General features: G+C 55.8%; 8 protein-coding genes across 8 annotated transcripts; 4 read left to right on the forward strand and 4 right to left on the reverse strand.

Moving 5' to 3' along the window:
* Positions 1 to 1,259: 1,259 nt before the first annotated feature.
* Positions 1,260 to 1,940, forward strand: N656DRAFT_470771 (uncharacterized protein). Its single transcript, XM_064809762.1, has one exon. It carries the CDS (start codon positions 1,399 to 1,401, stop codon positions 1,855 to 1,857), a length of 459 nt encoding a protein of 152 aa, XP_064665282.1. The 5' UTR covers positions 1,260 to 1,398; the 3' UTR covers positions 1,858 to 1,940.
* Positions 1,941 to 2,819: 879 nt separating this feature from the next.
* On the reverse strand, positions 2,820 to 3,979 carry N656DRAFT_793044 (uncharacterized protein; the record flags this gene model as incomplete). The annotated part of the gene is made up of 2 exons (XM_064817136.1): positions 2,820 to 3,905; positions 3,965 to 3,979. 2 exons carry the CDS (start codon positions 3,977 to 3,979, stop codon positions 2,820 to 2,822), a joined length of 1,101 nt encoding a protein of 366 aa, XP_064665283.1.
* A 1,027-nt stretch (positions 3,980 to 5,006) lies between these two features.
* On the forward strand, positions 5,007 to 6,451 carry N656DRAFT_762948 (alpha/beta-hydrolase). Its single transcript, XM_064813281.1, has 2 exons — positions 5,007 to 5,942; positions 6,040 to 6,451. The coding sequence occupies exons 1-2, from the start codon at positions 5,181 to 5,183 to the stop codon at positions 6,238 to 6,240; spliced, it is 963 nt and encodes a 320-aa protein (XP_064665284.1). The 5' UTR covers positions 5,007 to 5,180; the 3' UTR covers positions 6,241 to 6,451.
* Positions 6,452 to 6,655: 204 nt separating this feature from the next.
* Positions 6,656 to 7,444, reverse strand: N656DRAFT_772405 (carbohydrate esterase family 4 protein; the record flags this gene model as incomplete). The annotated part of the gene is made up of 1 exon (XM_064813927.1): positions 6,656 to 7,444. The coding sequence occupies one exon, from the start codon at positions 7,442 to 7,444 to the stop codon at positions 6,656 to 6,658; it is 789 nt and encodes a 262-aa protein (XP_064665285.1).
* An 806-nt stretch (positions 7,445 to 8,250) lies between these two features.
* On the reverse strand, positions 8,251 to 8,988 carry N656DRAFT_719528 (uncharacterized protein; the record flags this gene model as incomplete). Its single annotated transcript, XM_064812376.1, has 2 exons — positions 8,251 to 8,552; positions 8,616 to 8,988. 2 exons carry the CDS (start codon positions 8,986 to 8,988, stop codon positions 8,251 to 8,253), a joined length of 675 nt encoding a protein of 224 aa, XP_064665286.1.
* An 840-nt stretch (positions 8,989 to 9,828) lies between these two features.
* N656DRAFT_772406 (LmbE-like protein) lies at positions 9,829 to 10,800 on the forward strand (the record flags this gene model as incomplete). Its single annotated transcript, XM_064813928.1, has 2 exons — positions 9,829 to 10,051; positions 10,145 to 10,800. The coding sequence occupies 2 exons, from the start codon at positions 9,829 to 9,831 to the stop codon at positions 10,798 to 10,800; spliced, it is 879 nt and encodes a 292-aa protein (XP_064665287.1).
* Positions 10,801 to 11,098: 298 nt separating this feature from the next.
* On the forward strand, positions 11,099 to 12,258 carry N656DRAFT_785041 (Sm-like ribonucleoprotein). The gene is made up of 4 exons (XM_064816291.1): positions 11,099 to 11,458; positions 11,591 to 11,677; positions 11,775 to 11,811; positions 11,887 to 12,258. The coding sequence occupies exons 1-4, from the start codon at positions 11,336 to 11,338 to the stop codon at positions 11,928 to 11,930; spliced, it is 291 nt and encodes a 96-aa protein (XP_064665288.1). The 5' UTR covers positions 11,099 to 11,335; the 3' UTR covers positions 11,931 to 12,258.
* Positions 12,259 to 12,545: 287 nt separating this feature from the next.
* On the reverse strand, positions 12,546 to 14,832 carry N656DRAFT_762960 (P-loop containing nucleoside triphosphate hydrolase protein; the record flags this gene model as incomplete). Its single annotated transcript, XM_064813282.1, has 2 exons — positions 12,970 to 14,832; positions 12,546 to 12,907 (listed from the first exon to the last, which is right to left on the reverse strand). Exons 1-2 carry the CDS (start codon positions 14,537 to 14,539, stop codon positions 12,546 to 12,548), a joined length of 1,932 nt encoding a protein of 643 aa, XP_064665289.1. The 5' UTR covers positions 14,540 to 14,832.
* Positions 14,833 to 15,057: the final 225 nt, after the last annotated feature.

Genomic DNA, 15,057 nt, shown 5'->3' on the forward strand with positions numbered 1-15,057 from the left:
AATTTCAGGGAGCGCACGGCATGAGACTGGGTAAATATGTGCCCTGCCAGGACGGTGAAAGCTCCATCTTGATCCAAATTGCCTCCCCAATCCACTACCACAAGGCACGATATAAGCCAAAGAGGCAATATAACGGCCCGAGGTGAAGAAGGCACCTCTGTAAGGTTCACCTTCCCCTGGCGCCCTCGGGCCCGCGAAAGCGGCTTCCCGGGCCCAGAACGATGAGGCCTGCGGCTCTTGTCTGTCGCTTGCCAGTGGTGCCGCCGACTGGAAACAGCCAGAGCGAGATGGCCAGACGCACGGCTGGCAGTTGCAGGGGAGCCTCGAGCCCAGGTTAGCGATATGATGGTTTCGGCTGCTCTGATTCGCTCTGGCTTGAGCGAGCAGAGAAGATCCGGTTTCTCGCATGCAGCAAACAGCAGCAAGCTGCAGACCTGCAGACGGAACCAACCTCGCCAACCACTCTCGACCCCATGACTTGCAGGCTGCCGCAAAGAGGGTCCACACACTATCAAAGAACGAAGGGTTCGCCGGTTTGGAAGCACCAGACTTTATAGCCTGGACTGGAAGCAGAGTGCTGTCATGCGTCCCTCTCATCCCGGGACGAGTCTGTGGTTCTTCCCAGCCTCGAACCCGATCGCGTCCGGTACTGGTATTCGATCATTCTAGCATGCATCATTGTGGACAGCGGGGACCCTGCAGCGGTACACACTATGCACCTATGTACTCGGGGCATGCCACCATTTCGGCGGAAACGATTTCAACCGTCTTGCCGCGCGAGCCACCTCATCGATTCATGTCGGTAGTGTGTTGGCGCCTGCAGAGCCGCTACACCGGAGGTGATGCTGTCCCTGACCGGCCGCGTGGCGATGAAGCAAACGATCCCGTGATCTGCTAACAAGGCCAGGGATTGCAATACCCGGCCGCTGCACGTAATCTAGCCGGCAGGACCAGCACAACCACGCGCGGGTTAGGCTGCACAGGGACCTGCCGCATATGAAGGTCCTTCGTAAAGACATAAAGGCTCTCTAAGAGGCCATGATGCTTTCCCGAGGCTGCCACCGCGGTCGTATCGCATCTCGCATACGAGCCACGATGGCAATTCCTCCGGATCGGCATCCCAAGCACAACGGAAGATCAGTCGTGGTATGGACCGGGGCCCCTTACTGTTGTGTAGACCAGCACTCGACGGCTTCAATCCGTATGCCTTTGCATTTGCCAGCAGTGGGTAATGCAGAGCACCTTCGGATGTGACTCTCTTTTTGTGCGGCACTAGTTGCCCAGGACCGGCTAATAAAGCATAAAGCCACTGGGAGCAGCTGGGCTACAAGTCAAGTCATATTGGGCGGACGGAAAGCTCGAGATGGTGGGCGAGGATCCGAGGATCCAAGAAAACAGATGATGCTAATCCCACCAAACACGGGGGCTGCATGTCCGCTGCAGGGTTCCAATTGGAGACTCAATGCCACGCAGTCGGGCTCGGACTCTTTGATACAGCCAGTCAGTATCTCTATACCACAATGGCACCATTATGCATCCGAGTCGGGTGCCAAACTATATCTGCCGAGTCCGGAACCTCGGGTCTACGGCATGGCTCCAACTTGTGAACGTTTTACTTGCACAGAGACAAAATCGAAGCCAAGTGCTCCCAAGCCGTGTGCTCCCGAATCCCGACGTCCGGCAGCCCGGACTCGGACCAGGCACCCGGCGAAACCGGGACCCGCCGCAGCCCGCCCGAGACGGAGCTCGCGCACGGGGCATGGTCCGGAGTCCGAGTCCATCAACTATAAAGCTCTCTCTGCCCACGCGAGATGGCGTTTCCATCTATTTCTCCCCACGTCTGCCCACTCGCTTTAGCTGAGTAGTGCCGTGGGTATTACCTCGGTACTGTAATACGGACTACCAGTACATAGTTACTCAACTAGGCAAGGAGGAATAACACCAAGAGCATTCATTAGTACTAGTACTATATCTAGCGTCCCTGGCGTATCCGGTTGTAATTGCACACTGTGTTTTCCCGGCGTCACGGATTTGGTGACTCTGCATGCCGATCGGCGGCGAACTGAATTTTCTTCCCATCCGATGAGCCCCTGAATCTAGGGCATTTACCTATACATGCGATAGTCCCGACCAGAGTCTAGGTAAGGTACAGTACAACACTGCAACAGACTGCTCCGGTGACATGTAATCCAGCGATCGCCTCACTCCACCTAGGTATATGTAATACATATAGGGGGAATAGTTGTCCCGGCCAAGCGGACCCGTTCCGGCTGATGTTTTCCTTGCGCTGTCTCTCCGGGTCCAGGAGGTACCTAGGTAAGCAAGCAAAAAGCAGTACATTAGCATAACCTTGCCGGTAGACCACCTTACACTTAGGGTTTGGCTTGTTCATAACCCTCATACAAGTTCATCTTGACTTAGGACTATGTACACTGCACCGAGTGGTTGTTACTACATGACGCCCAAACAGGATGCTCTCGAACACATACGACCATAGGTAGTAGAAAACACGGGATCCCGTCCGCTCTCCCTTAGTTAAACTACTAACCGCCAGATTAGTAGTTGGGTCGGTGACGACCAGCGAATCCCTGGTGTTGTATGTTATTTTGACTTTTTGCCGAGTGGTAGGCATCCATCGAAGAGGTGATTATTTGGGACTACGACGGGTCACTCCCTTTTCATGGCACAGCCAGGGACCCAGACGTCTTCGCAGCCGTCGGATGGGGCATAAACGTGAAACCCGATATCATGCGGTACAGAAAGGCGGCGGACGTCGTCATCAGCTTCCAAAACATGTACCTTGAGTACTGTGATCATCCTCAGCCGTCCCAGTTCAAAACCGTCCGTTCGGTATTGCGCCGTGTCACTTGCACACCATCACCCACCGACACAGTGAAGCCGTCGGCGTCATCATTGCTCCCATCAACGAAAGCATACCTGCCAAAGATGGGAGACCACTTCTCCCCCGGGTCCACTCGGCGTTCCTTCATCAGCTTCTTGAGCAGCGTCCCGAGCTCCCCAGACGCTGGTTTCCCCGTCTGGTAGTCCACGTTCAGACTGACGCACCGCGCGCAGTTGCCCGTCAGTATCAGGGTATTCTTCTTCCCGTCGTGCTGCTCGGGGTCGGTTTGGTTGGTGGCCGAAGAGGACTCGGAGTCGATGGCGAGCTCGGCCCAAAAGTCTTCTGCCCAAGGATCCTCTCCCTCACCATCGACAACGATGTTGGGCCGGAACTTGTACATCCCGGGTGATTGGCCGTCGAGCAGGCGCTCGGTCACATCTCGCAACGAAGCCTCCGACGTGATCAGAAGCGGCGCCACGTCGGTGAAGGTTAGCCATGGCTCCGAGTCTTTCTGGTTGGGCTTGGGGCCGCCGATGTAAGAGGCTAGCGTTGAGATCCATCCTTGTTGTTGTTCTTGGGTTGTGGTAGTTTTGGGCAGCAGCGACTTGATCGGGACGGCACGACGCCCGCCGCCAATGTAGACCAGCATCACGGGGAAACCGAAGCGCTGGCTGAACCAGGAATCGTATGGGTCACCCATGCGGTACGCGGAAGCGGGGCTTTTGTGCAAGACGACGTCAATCTGTTCGAGAGATGAAACTTCCGGCTCCAGCGGTACTTTGAGAGGTGCGTCCTCAAGCTGCTGGTTCTCCCTCGGGCCCTCTGCTTGACTGCCGTGGTAGCGCACCACGACCATTGACTCCCCTTCTCGAGGACCTGGCACGATCTCCTGCTCAAACAAGGCACATTGAGGATGCGTATCGAGCTGCATCTTCCTCAGCTCACCAGGGAAAGGCCGGACCTCGTACAGCATGAATCTCCGGTCGTGTCTAATCCCCTGGGGCCCAATCCTGGCGGACTTGAGCTCGATCCCGCGCAGGGCTTTGATAGGGTAGACATAGAGCTATCGACTTTGTCAGCTGCTGCTCTCTACCTGCTCAACTGTTGCAAACGGGGTCTTACAGCCGTTATCTTCATGGTCACGTCAGCACGCTGCTGTGTTGCTTGCTTCTTGTTCATCCGAGTTCAAGAGCTGAGCCTTGGGGCCAAACCAGCTCAGTGGTGATAGTGTGCTGCTTTCTCAAAGTGTGGATGAGGAGGAATGAGGCCTCGACATAGCTAGCTGATATTGGTGAGCGCGTGTTGCAACCGGAGTGTTTCCAATAGAAGCTTGCTGCTGATGATTGAAGATAAAGACGACTCCGAGTGTTTGGGCTGAAAGGTGAATTATGGCCGGGCTCCACCTTCCTGGTCAGAAGACTGCCACGTCGACAAATCAAACCAAACGCCCTTTTGCCTGCAGGCACTCCCGAGCTAGGCTCCTAAGGAATGTGGTGCGGATGCGGAGTTGTGAAGTTGAACTTATGGGCAGGTTTTGTATGGATTCCTAAGTCTGCATGTGAGTTCAGTTGTAAGAAAAGGTTGTTTATCAGAAATAACTCAATGATAGACGCTTAATAAGGGCTATTCATAAGGTAAGGTAATAGGTCTACACTGATGAAGTTGTTTGAAAGACAATCAAAGTTAGATCTACACTGCTTGATTTTGAGAGCGTCCGGTATGGCGTTTGACGATCCAGTTGATCCGAGCAAGTCCTAAGTGAATCGCCGTCGCCATTCAGCTACATAGCCTACAGTTCAGCCAGTCGGCTAGGGATATGGTGGTCTACATAGGCAGGTATCAACCGATGCTAGATGATCTAAATGGACCCAGACTCAAGCAAACTCACACTACTTGCGACAGTACCTACCTATGTTCTCTGGTACGTCCCGGTAGCAGGTAGCTACCGTTTATGAGCAACATGGGGACTCCTCAGCTGGGACCTATGAAGTCAAGTTGTAACCTGAATTGTATGCATGTGGCTTAAGGTCTTGATCCCACCGTAGGTAGATCTTCCGCAAAGTAGGTACCTACCCATTGATACTGTATCGACACATAGGTAGGTGTCGTGTAACCACATTCGAAACGGCTGGTTTTTCAATCTATTACCTCTCCAGATAGAATGGCGTTATATTGCCCGGTGGCAGCTTACATACTGTACTTCCCGCTCCACCTACAACGTCATAGGTCCAAGTCCGACGGGAGCTGTCGTCTCAATTCTTACATGAACCGCAAACAGACACCTTCGCCTGAACTGTCCTGACCTACCCAAACACCCACAGAAACACGGCCATCTGAAATGGAGGACCGATCCATCACGTTAACCACCAAACCCGGCGCTTCATTGCGCATCTCGATCCACACCCCTGAGCAGTCTCCCGCGGACTCGAACTCCATCTCAAATCCGCTGTCCGACACCCTCGTGGTATTCCTCAACGGCCTTGCACTGCCACGCGCCGCCTGGTCCGGGGCCATCAACCACCTTATCTCCCTGCGGCGGGACTCCCGACAGCCCCTCCCCGCTGCCCTGCTCAGCTACGACCGGTACGGCCAGGGCGAGTCGGACCCGGACCCGACCGACTTAGACACACCCTACGGGCACGGCCCCGAAGCCTCCGTCGCCGACCTCCACCAGCTGCTCACCCAGCTCTGCCCAGAGATCCTGCCCAATTCCAAGTCGCTGGAGGAAGCACGGCTGGTGCTGGTGTGCAACTCGATCGGGTGCGCGCTGGCACGCCTCTACGCGGCCGCCCACCCGGGCCGGGTCGCGGGCTATCTCTTTCTGGACTCGATGATGGCCAACACGGATTTTGTCTCCCTCTTCCCCGCGGACCCGGACGGCGACGACGACGACGCCGACCTCGTCCGCCACGCCCGCGCCGCGTTTGGCGAGCATTTCCACCCGACCGTGCCCAACCCCGAGCATTTGGACCGGCGGAACCTGGCCGCGCTGCTCCCGCACGCCGATCGCCCTGCCCTCCCTGCGGGTCCCGGAGGGAGAGTCCCGCGGCTGGTTGTCCTCGGGCATGACTGGGACGAGTTTGCCGAGCAGTGCGAGAAGGTGAGATACCTTACCCAGACTATGAGATATGGCAGCTTCAGATGGCGGGGAATTTTATGCCCGTTAACCTCTGCTGACGGGACTGGGGATTGTTTAGGGCCCATTGTCCGTGGCAAAGTCGGTCATCAATGAGTATGTGAACCCAGCCTGGGGAGCATACAACGAAGGGCTCACCCGGCTCGTGCCGGCCGACCGCTCGGGCGAGGTGAAGATCGCCAAGGGTTGCGGTCACTTCATCCAAAAGGACGACCCGGCATTTGTAGCTAAGGAAATCAGCGACCTTCTGAACGGTTTGTAGAGCGGTAACTAAGTCAACACTTGCTCTTGTCAGTATTTCGGCGCCCCTTTCTTGGGGCGGAGCGCATTGTTGAGTGTAGCACAGAACAGCGGCCGAACACCTAGAGAGAGAATGCTGGACATTTCTATTCTAGAATCTCCGAATCGAGAGCACCGCGCGAAGGCCTGTAACTATGCTGCAACCACAATCAATGAAAGCCGTACCATGGCACTTCCCACATCCAAGAAGAGACTGACGCGTCTCGATAGCCAAACCGGCTGATCCAGTAAACTTTTATCCTTCAAGTCAACAACAAGACTCCGCCCGCCCCCTGTACGAGATTTTGCCCCCTCAAACCCCTTATCATTACACTCCAGCCTTGCATGTGATGCGAACTGCTCAGCACCGGTATCGGACACCAAACGAAGAGCGGCGTCTATACAGAGACAGGACGGTACCAGTTCTCAGGCGGGTCGCCGAGGCACTCGCCGACCGTCACGGCCGTGTATCCGCGCTGCCTGATCTTGCGCAGCATGAAGGCGGTCAGGGCCTCGGCCGTCTGCTGCAGCGTGTCGTGGGCGAGCACGAGGAAGGAGCTGTCGGGAGAGCCGGCGTCGAGCGTGGCGGCAAAGGCATCCTTGGCGACTTGGATGGCACCGGGCGAATTGTACAGATAGTCCTTGGTGTCGAGGTCGAAATTCACCACGTGGTAACCCATCTGCTCCATGTCCGCCAGGCAGTCGGCCGAGCAGCTCGCGTAGGGAGGCCGGAGATACGTGGGCGCAAAGCCGAGGACGTGGCCGAGGGCCGTTTCGAGGTTGCTGATCTCGGTGTGCCGGACAGCGGAACTAGCGGCTGTCAGGTCCTTATGCGACCATGTGTGCGAACCCACTTGGTGGCCCGAATCGACCATCCGCCGTAATATGCCGGGCCAAGGGGTGGAGTCGTCATCAACGTTGTGCGCCCAATTGTCGCCGTTGACAAAGAACGTGGCACTGGCGTTGTACTGGTCCAGCAGGTCCAAGATTTGACTGGTGTATATGTACGGGCCATCATCAAAGGTGAGCGCCACAACCCCCGGGACGGTGCAATGCTGGATGACGACGCCGCGAGGGACCGTCTCAGAGTCCCACCGTCCTTGCCGTTGACTTAATGTGGGCGCGGCTTGACATCCCGCGATGAAGGCGCCCATCGAAAAGAGCGTAAACAGATGCTTTGTGGCCATGGCTGCTTGAACAGGTCCTGTAATGGCCAATGTAACAATGCGCCAGCTAATGATGCCGAGATGGTCTTGACAGTAAACTGGGGGGCGAACTGGGCAGACAGGCAATGTGCATCAACAAAAAGAATAAGTATGAAGCGAAAGCCCTCAAGTGCGACTTCCGAGCACTTTCCGAGCACTTGAGTGCGAGCGCTGACCACCTAGTTCCCAGAAGCAGCATGCACTGCCCGGGGCTCAAACCGAGTGAATAGGACGGGAAGGTGCCATCACGAATGGCAGACTCGCAGATCGTTCTCCATCTGTCCTGTCATTCTGTTGTCAAAACGGGTGAGTTCCTCGGGGGAACCCATTGTCACGTCATACTCTGCTCGAGCCCAGAAGGTGCCGTCGGCCGGATGCGATGCTCGAGTGCAATCGCCGGGGTTGGTAGTCACATTCCAGAAATAGGGTGTGCCTGCCGTCCGGATTGTGCGGCCATCTGATAGATATACCTAAGCTCAGGCAGTGCGAAATGGGACTGGAACCGTCGAGACCATGTAAGCCGTTTGTAAAATAATAATTGGAATCTCCAAGGCATCTCGAATGGCCTGGGCCTCGGTTCTTTTGTCTGCAGGACAACGTCAGACCAAAGGCTCCGTGGAGTTTGACATAAGAGAGCATGGACTTTGCATACAAATTGTGGCTGCACTAAAAGATGTTGCAGCCTTCCTAGACCGGACATTCCGCGCTTTTTGAACGTGCAGATAAGTATGCTGGTTTCCAAGTCGCATGGCTCATCAGAATCCAGCCGCCAGAAGCTATCCAGAATGTCATTTGATGCTGTATCCGTTCATCCAAAGGAATAAGCCAGCCCCTGCAAGGCTGAGAACGGCCCACGGAAGCTCAAGCTCAATGACGGACCACACCCAGAGACATCCTAGCGAGGGAGCCCGTTTCATGACGGCCAAGTAACCGTACATATTGGTGATATGTATCAAATAACAGCCGGCGCAAACGCTTGCCGTGAAGAATATGCCTTGTCTGACTATCGGTTGGTATCGGGCAGGCAAGCCGGGGAGCAGTGAAGGGCTGGAAGGATGCGGATGGAGGGCGTAGATAAGCAGGCCGAAGACTGGGGATCTAGTGTTAGCAACGAAGCGAGCATTGGAGAACAGTGCAACATCTTCAAACCTACCCAAAAGGGCCTGGGCAGTCCTTGTCACGACTTTGGGCCATACTATCCTGTCTACCGAGAACTGGTGCTGCACCAGAACGTCAAGCGTAAAGTGCAGCATGGCCAGGCTCACAGACCAGAGCAGCGTCTCAAGCACGCGCTCAACGGCAGGGGGCAGTCCCTCTGCGTCGCCATCCTCATCACCACCCCTGGCCGGCTCTGAGATGGGACGCCCGGCGGCCTTCTTTGCGATCTCGTCCTCCCGCTTCTTCGCCTGGTCGAATAGGCCCCTCTCCTCGGCGAGCTGCAGGAGCGTCTTCTCGCTCGGGCCGGACCTATCTGGCTGTCTCAGTTTGAGGTTGGATGGAGATTTATCCCTGCGCCGCCTAGCCATTGCAAAGTCGGGCAAAACTTGGCAATGGTGGGAGAATATCGACGTTGAAGGAAGCACAAATTAACGTCACAGCAGTTTCACGGATTGGAAGTTTGGAACCAAGATATCATGGCCCCACTCTCCGTGTACAGCACCCACGCACCCAGAACTGAGCGCCGTTGCTGTACGGAGGATGACCGAGCTACCATTGTCCGTCAAGCATTATTCGTCGACATAATCGTGGCGAGTTTCAAGTGAGATCTCATGTGTGAATCGTTAATTCTTTGACGGCATAACAATCAGGAAAATACACTTGTGTTGCGATGCTGGTTGTGTAGAGCTGTCTCCATGGCCACAGTATGGCAAGGTAAAGTGTTGCTGGCTCTGTTAAGAGGGGTAGTCGAGAGGAAGCTTTTTACAAAAAAAAATTGGGGCAGCACTAACAGCAGCTACACAAGTGCACAGTGCGCGCGCAGGCCGGACGCGAGTGGGAGATCACTGCACTCAACTTCTCAAGGTCCTCAAATCCCACCGCACTTCTTTCCAGCAGTTCATCCTCAGCATTGCCTGCCATTGTGTGGTCTGGTCGCAGAAAGTTTACGCGGTCCGCTGCGCGCCTCAGCACAGCATAAAGTGTGCCGACGTGTAACAACAGCCGCACTTTGCCAGTTTTCCTCGCTGTTTGCCGTCTTGGCGGCTTTGTTGCCGCATCGAGAACGGGAACCGGTGACGACACAACCCCTGAGCTCGCGCCCGAGCCAAGCCGACGACGGCGGCGCAACCGGAGGATAGAAGGGCGGGAGAAGCGAGCTATGCCCCATTGATTGACTTTACGACCCAATTGGCTATCAATCTGGCACAATGGCCTGGCTAATGACGTTGGGCATGCTGGCGGTGGTGCTCCCGTCGCTCTACATCTACACTGCGTCCGTCATCTCGGCACGCCTCCCGATTCTGCGCAACAAGCGCATCTGTCTGCTCATCGCCCACCCGGATGATGAGGCCATGTTCTTTGCGCCCACGGTGCTGGCGCTCACCCGGCCTGAGACGGGCAACCATGTCAAGATCCTCTGCTTGAGCAGCGGTAAGCTATCTCTTGAACTTCCCCTCCCTCCTTTGCCTGTTATCCCTTTTCTTTCCCCCAGCTTCCTACTAATGACTTGTCGCCACAAACTAGGCAATGCCGATGGCCTTGGCGAGACTCGGAAGCGTGAACTCGCCAAGTCCGGCGTGGTCCTTGGCCTGCGCAAGCCCGACGACGTGTTTGTGGTCGACAAGCCCGAGTTTCCCGACAGCATGACGACGACGTGGGACACTTCAGCCATCTCGTCGCTCCTGTCGACGGCCTTTGCGCCCCACCTGTCGCGAGGAGAACGACCGGCACGCGACGCCAATACCGCGCCCACGGCCACCATCGACGTCCTCATCACCTTCGACGCCGGCGGCGTCTCGGGCCACCCGAACCACATATCGCTGTACCACGGCGCCAAGGCCTTCGTTGCCGCGCTGATAGCCGGCAAGCCAGGCTGGACCCCGCCCGTCGATCTCTACACCCTCACTTCGGTGCCCCTACCGCGCAAGTACACGGCGTTTCTGGATGTCTTAGCTACCCTGGTTAGCTGGGCGGTGCGGGCGGATAAGCAGGACAAGAAGCACCCTGGGGGACTGATCTTCCTCAATGGTCTGGCCGGTCACGGAGGCATCACCACGGCGTGGAAGGCCATGGTCACGGCTCATAAGAGCCAGATGGTCTGGTTCCGCTATGGCTGGATCACCTTGAGCAGGTACATGTATATCAATGATCTGAGGCTAGAAAAGGTCACGGGGAGGTGACAATGTCCATGTCCCTCTGGTTTGGTTGGATACGGCTATTGCTGGGCAATGGGCACCGTATACGTAATGTTTAGTATGGTATATATCCACCCCATGCGGAAAATAAGCTCTGCGTAAATTTGTGGGCTGCTTCAACTCCTTTGACAGAGCTATGCTGCATGTTGTTTTGAGACGGGATACCTAAGACACAGTTTAGGACTTTAGGTGGTAGGCTTCGGGTGATGCACGACCTCAGTCGGGTAGGCGGGCAAGCCCGGCACAATTGAGGGGCTCCAGCTGTTGCGTTCAACTTGCGTATCAAACAACCACAGAGGCTCGTGCCCCATTTTCGGAGCGCATCCCACCTGTAATTACAGAAAGCATCTCCAAAGCGCTGTGTGCTAACGTTTCTTTCTGCCGTGAGCCCACTATCTTACCGTTGCCTTACCGACTGGATTGTCGTCCTGCAAAAGATATCCGACACCAGACTGCAGCAGCGCGATCAACCTGAGCTTCCCCAGGAACCAGCAGCTACCGAATCAGTCGTGTGCCCGTCATGGCCGAGCCCGGGGATGAAGGCACCGCCGTCGCCGAGCCCCTCGATCTGGTGCGCCTGTTGCTCGACGAAGTGGTTTGCGTAAAGCTCAGAGGAGACCGGGAGCTCAAAGGCCGCCTTCATGTACGTACGCAGAATACCTTTCTTACCTACGCCCCACCACTATCACCCGTCATCCCGCCCTCCGGCCCGTGCTCCGATTGACACAACATTACATTGTGTTGTCTATCCTCCTAACAACCCCCCTTTGCTTAGGCTTACGACAGTCACTGCAACCTCGTGCTCGGTGATGTCGAAGAGACCATCTACGTCGTCGATGATGAGGATGACGATGAAGTCAGGGTAAGGGCATGCTGCGTTATTCAGTCTTGATTGTTACGTCACGGAAAGGTAATACATGGCCATGTCTTTTTTGCTCACATCATTCTTCTCATCACAGACTGTCAGCAGAAAATCCGAAATGCTGTTTGTGAGAGGTGCGTCACCACTGACTCCCCCGGGCTCTCGGGTTCCGTCAGAGCTCTTTTGGACTAACTGTGCTGCGTTAACAGGAGATAGTGTCGTGCTCATATCTCCGCAGTCACGACCTTTCTGAGGTCAGATTAGGGTGATGGGTTTGCGTCGCAGGAACATGAGTATACCTCGTGCAGGTCAGATAGGTTGATCTCTTGCTGGGAGAGCAAAGTCTCAAGTAGCCAATTGAGTAAACTGCAAACCAAGCGCGTTGAGTCCTGGGATCGACGATGGCTAGAGCAGCCAAGCTCTTCACGACGCGAGCTAAATAAACATGAGCCTATTGTACAACCAGCATGTTCTCAAATATCCGAGGATTCTAGTCAGATGAAGCAACGGGAGCTGGCCCGCATTTTCTCGTAACAGACTTGCAGTCACAGTATCAACATGCAAAAGTGGCAGTAAGGGGGAGAAAATGTGCTTGACTCCAGTACGCCGTGCTAACCAAATATCCTTCAACATGCGAGGCCGAATATTGCCAGTACATACCCAAAATCTTGCGTTCAAACGCATAACGGGCCTCAAACGCATAACGGCCCTAAACACATACACTCGACACTCAATGATAGTTATCTGACCCCACAGAAACCAATGCAGAAGCCTCAGGGGAAAGGTCGACGGAACCGTGTGATACCCTGCACTCGGGCCGTCAGTCCCTCTCCTCTCCGTAGACTCTAGCCCAACGGTCAACACGAGATCAGGTCTTCGCCCCGTCATCCTTTTCCGCACCGCCGACCGCCTCAGCAGTTCTCTGCCCGTCGCCGGCGTCTGCGTCTGCTTCCTCCGGCTGCTTCGGCATGAGCGGCTTGGACGGGTCGTAGCCGACGCTTTTGACGATACCGAGCCCCTTAGTCCGCCCCTCCCTGAAGAGGAGACGGTCCCCAGGCGCCAGATACTCGGGCCGCTGGACGAACCGAAAGGCCACCGTGGCCCTGTCGCCGGTCCGGATGAACGGACGGTCGACATCAATGATTGCGCACGTCTGCGAGACGGGACCGACGTGCAACATGGCCTGGTACTTGGTTTTAATCGTCGTTGCGTGCGATAAGATGAGCACTGCTCCTAGTTAGCAAAGAAACACATATCCCGAACCTGTGTGGGTTATTTGTAGATGTCTGTACCTTCAGCAACGAACTCGCGGTACACCTTGGGAGGGGCACCGTCGGCCTTGGGCAAGACCACCATGCCTTTGCGTACGTCTTTCCGTCGAACGCGTCGCAACGCGAACGAGGCAGACTGCCCAGCCGATGCCGCAGGCACCCCTATCCTTTTCCTCTCGATAGAGCGGATGGAGGTCTGTGTAAAACGTCCCAGCGAGTCAGGCCCTATTTGGACGTCATCGCCAGCGTGGATAACCCCGGATTTGACAATACCGCTGACCACGGTGCCCACGTGAGGCACGCTGAAGGTGTCATTGACATGAAACTCGAACGGGGCGTCGGCATCGTACCGACCGTGGTGCGGAAGAATGTTGAGGAACGAGCGGACCAGGTCCAGGTTCTCGCCCGTGACATTGGAGACCTGGAAGATGGGACAGATACGCTGGCTGACGAACTGAGTCGCCGTGTTGATGCATTCCTCGTGGTTCTTGATAAAGATGGGTATTTTCCTCGCACCGGGGCTTTTGAGAATGCGCGTTATTTGAGTAATGGTCTGCTCCAGAATCTGAGGCGGACAGATATCAATTTTGGTGACGACCACCATGACCGGCACATTCAGGGCAAGGGCAATGCCGAGGTGCTCTTTGCTCATGCCAATCAGCCCATTGTTCGCTGCCACCATAAGCAAGCAGTAGTTGGGGCTGCTTGATAAAAGTCCAAAGACAGTCGTGCGCAGGTAGCGTTCGTGGCCGGCCAAATCAGTAAAAGTGATGACTTTGGCGCTGCGCTTCCCGATCTCCTCCCAAGACAGTTTACGGCCCGGAGTATCAGAGACTATGACCTGGCCCGTGGTGTCGAAGCCCATGATCTCCATGCCAACCGAGGACGTCCGCCCCGTCTCGATCTCGTGTTTGTGACGGAACAGGTTGACACGAGCCTTCCCTCGGCCGTCATCAAGGTCGCCCTTGACGAGCACGCCAAGCATGGAGCTCTTCCCAGCGTCAACATTCCCCACCACAGCTATCCTCGTCTCGATCACGTCCTCAACCGTGGCTGGGGCTCTGCGAATCATGACTTTCCCGCTGCAATCTCCGTCTTTCGTAGGCGCTCCATCAAGGGGCCCGCCCACATTCTTGGTCAACAAGAGCTGGGTATCGGCCCGCAACCTCTTCGCCGCCTCGCTCAACCGCTTGTATGCCCGGTCCCAGTCATCGCGGGACAGCTTCATGCTCTCCCCATTATTCTCAAAGCCAATGTCGAACACGGTCTCGCCGTGGCCCTCCAGCAGACGCTCCTGGACGACGTCGACCAGCTTTTGCAGCGCATCCGCGTCTCCGCTGCTCGAGAGAAGGAGCTCTCGTAACCTGACGCGGGGGGCCGAGTCGGAGAGATCGAGGCTGTCGAGGATGTCGTCCAGCTCTTCGTGATGGTCATGATTGCCCTGGGCCGCAGTAGTGGAAGCTGCCGTCGCAGCCTTGGAGCTTGGGTAGCGCAGGGCCTGCTGCTTCTCAACGTACTCGGCGAAGTCGCTCAGGGCGGCCTCGCCTTTCCGCTTCTCGTGCGGTAATTGCTTGGCAGATTTGCTGGCCATGATGCCGCGTCGCGGTGCTATCCAATCAAGATGAAGATAGCTGACTTGCGTATCGAGACGAACAATAGGTTCGCCGGACCATTAAACCCGATTGCTGCGTCAAACGGTGGGAGGAAGGCCCTTGTAGAGTCGTAGTTTACACTATTGATGATGAAAGAGAAGAGATATGGAGTAACTGGAGAGATTTAAGGTTGGTGGTGGAGTAACAGATAACCTTCTAATATGTGTTCGTTACTGTTGGTGACTCCCTGGAGGTTGACTGGCCGGTTGAGTCGAAGCTCTGTCGAGTCATCGATCCGGCGCTCGGTGAACGACTCCCGGGATGCTCCCAACTCAGGGAGTAAGTTGGCTTATCGATAAGCTCAGCCCTGTAAGTGGCGCCACGCTGCAAACGGTCCTACCCCCACATTCTCCCCGCATTGATGACTGATCGCCGAGATTCGCCTGGACGAGGGGAAGCTCTGAGCTTGCCATCATGGGAACCTTTTGCTGTCTGGCCAACTAGAGGATTAGTTCAA

The sequence above is a fragment of the Canariomyces notabilis genome (assembly GCF_033297395.1).
Source record: "Canariomyces notabilis strain CBS 508.74 unplaced genomic scaffold N656scaffold_39, whole genome shotgun sequence".
Taxonomy (NCBI): Eukaryota; Fungi; Ascomycota; class Sordariomycetes; order Sordariales; family Chaetomiaceae; genus Canariomyces; species Canariomyces notabilis.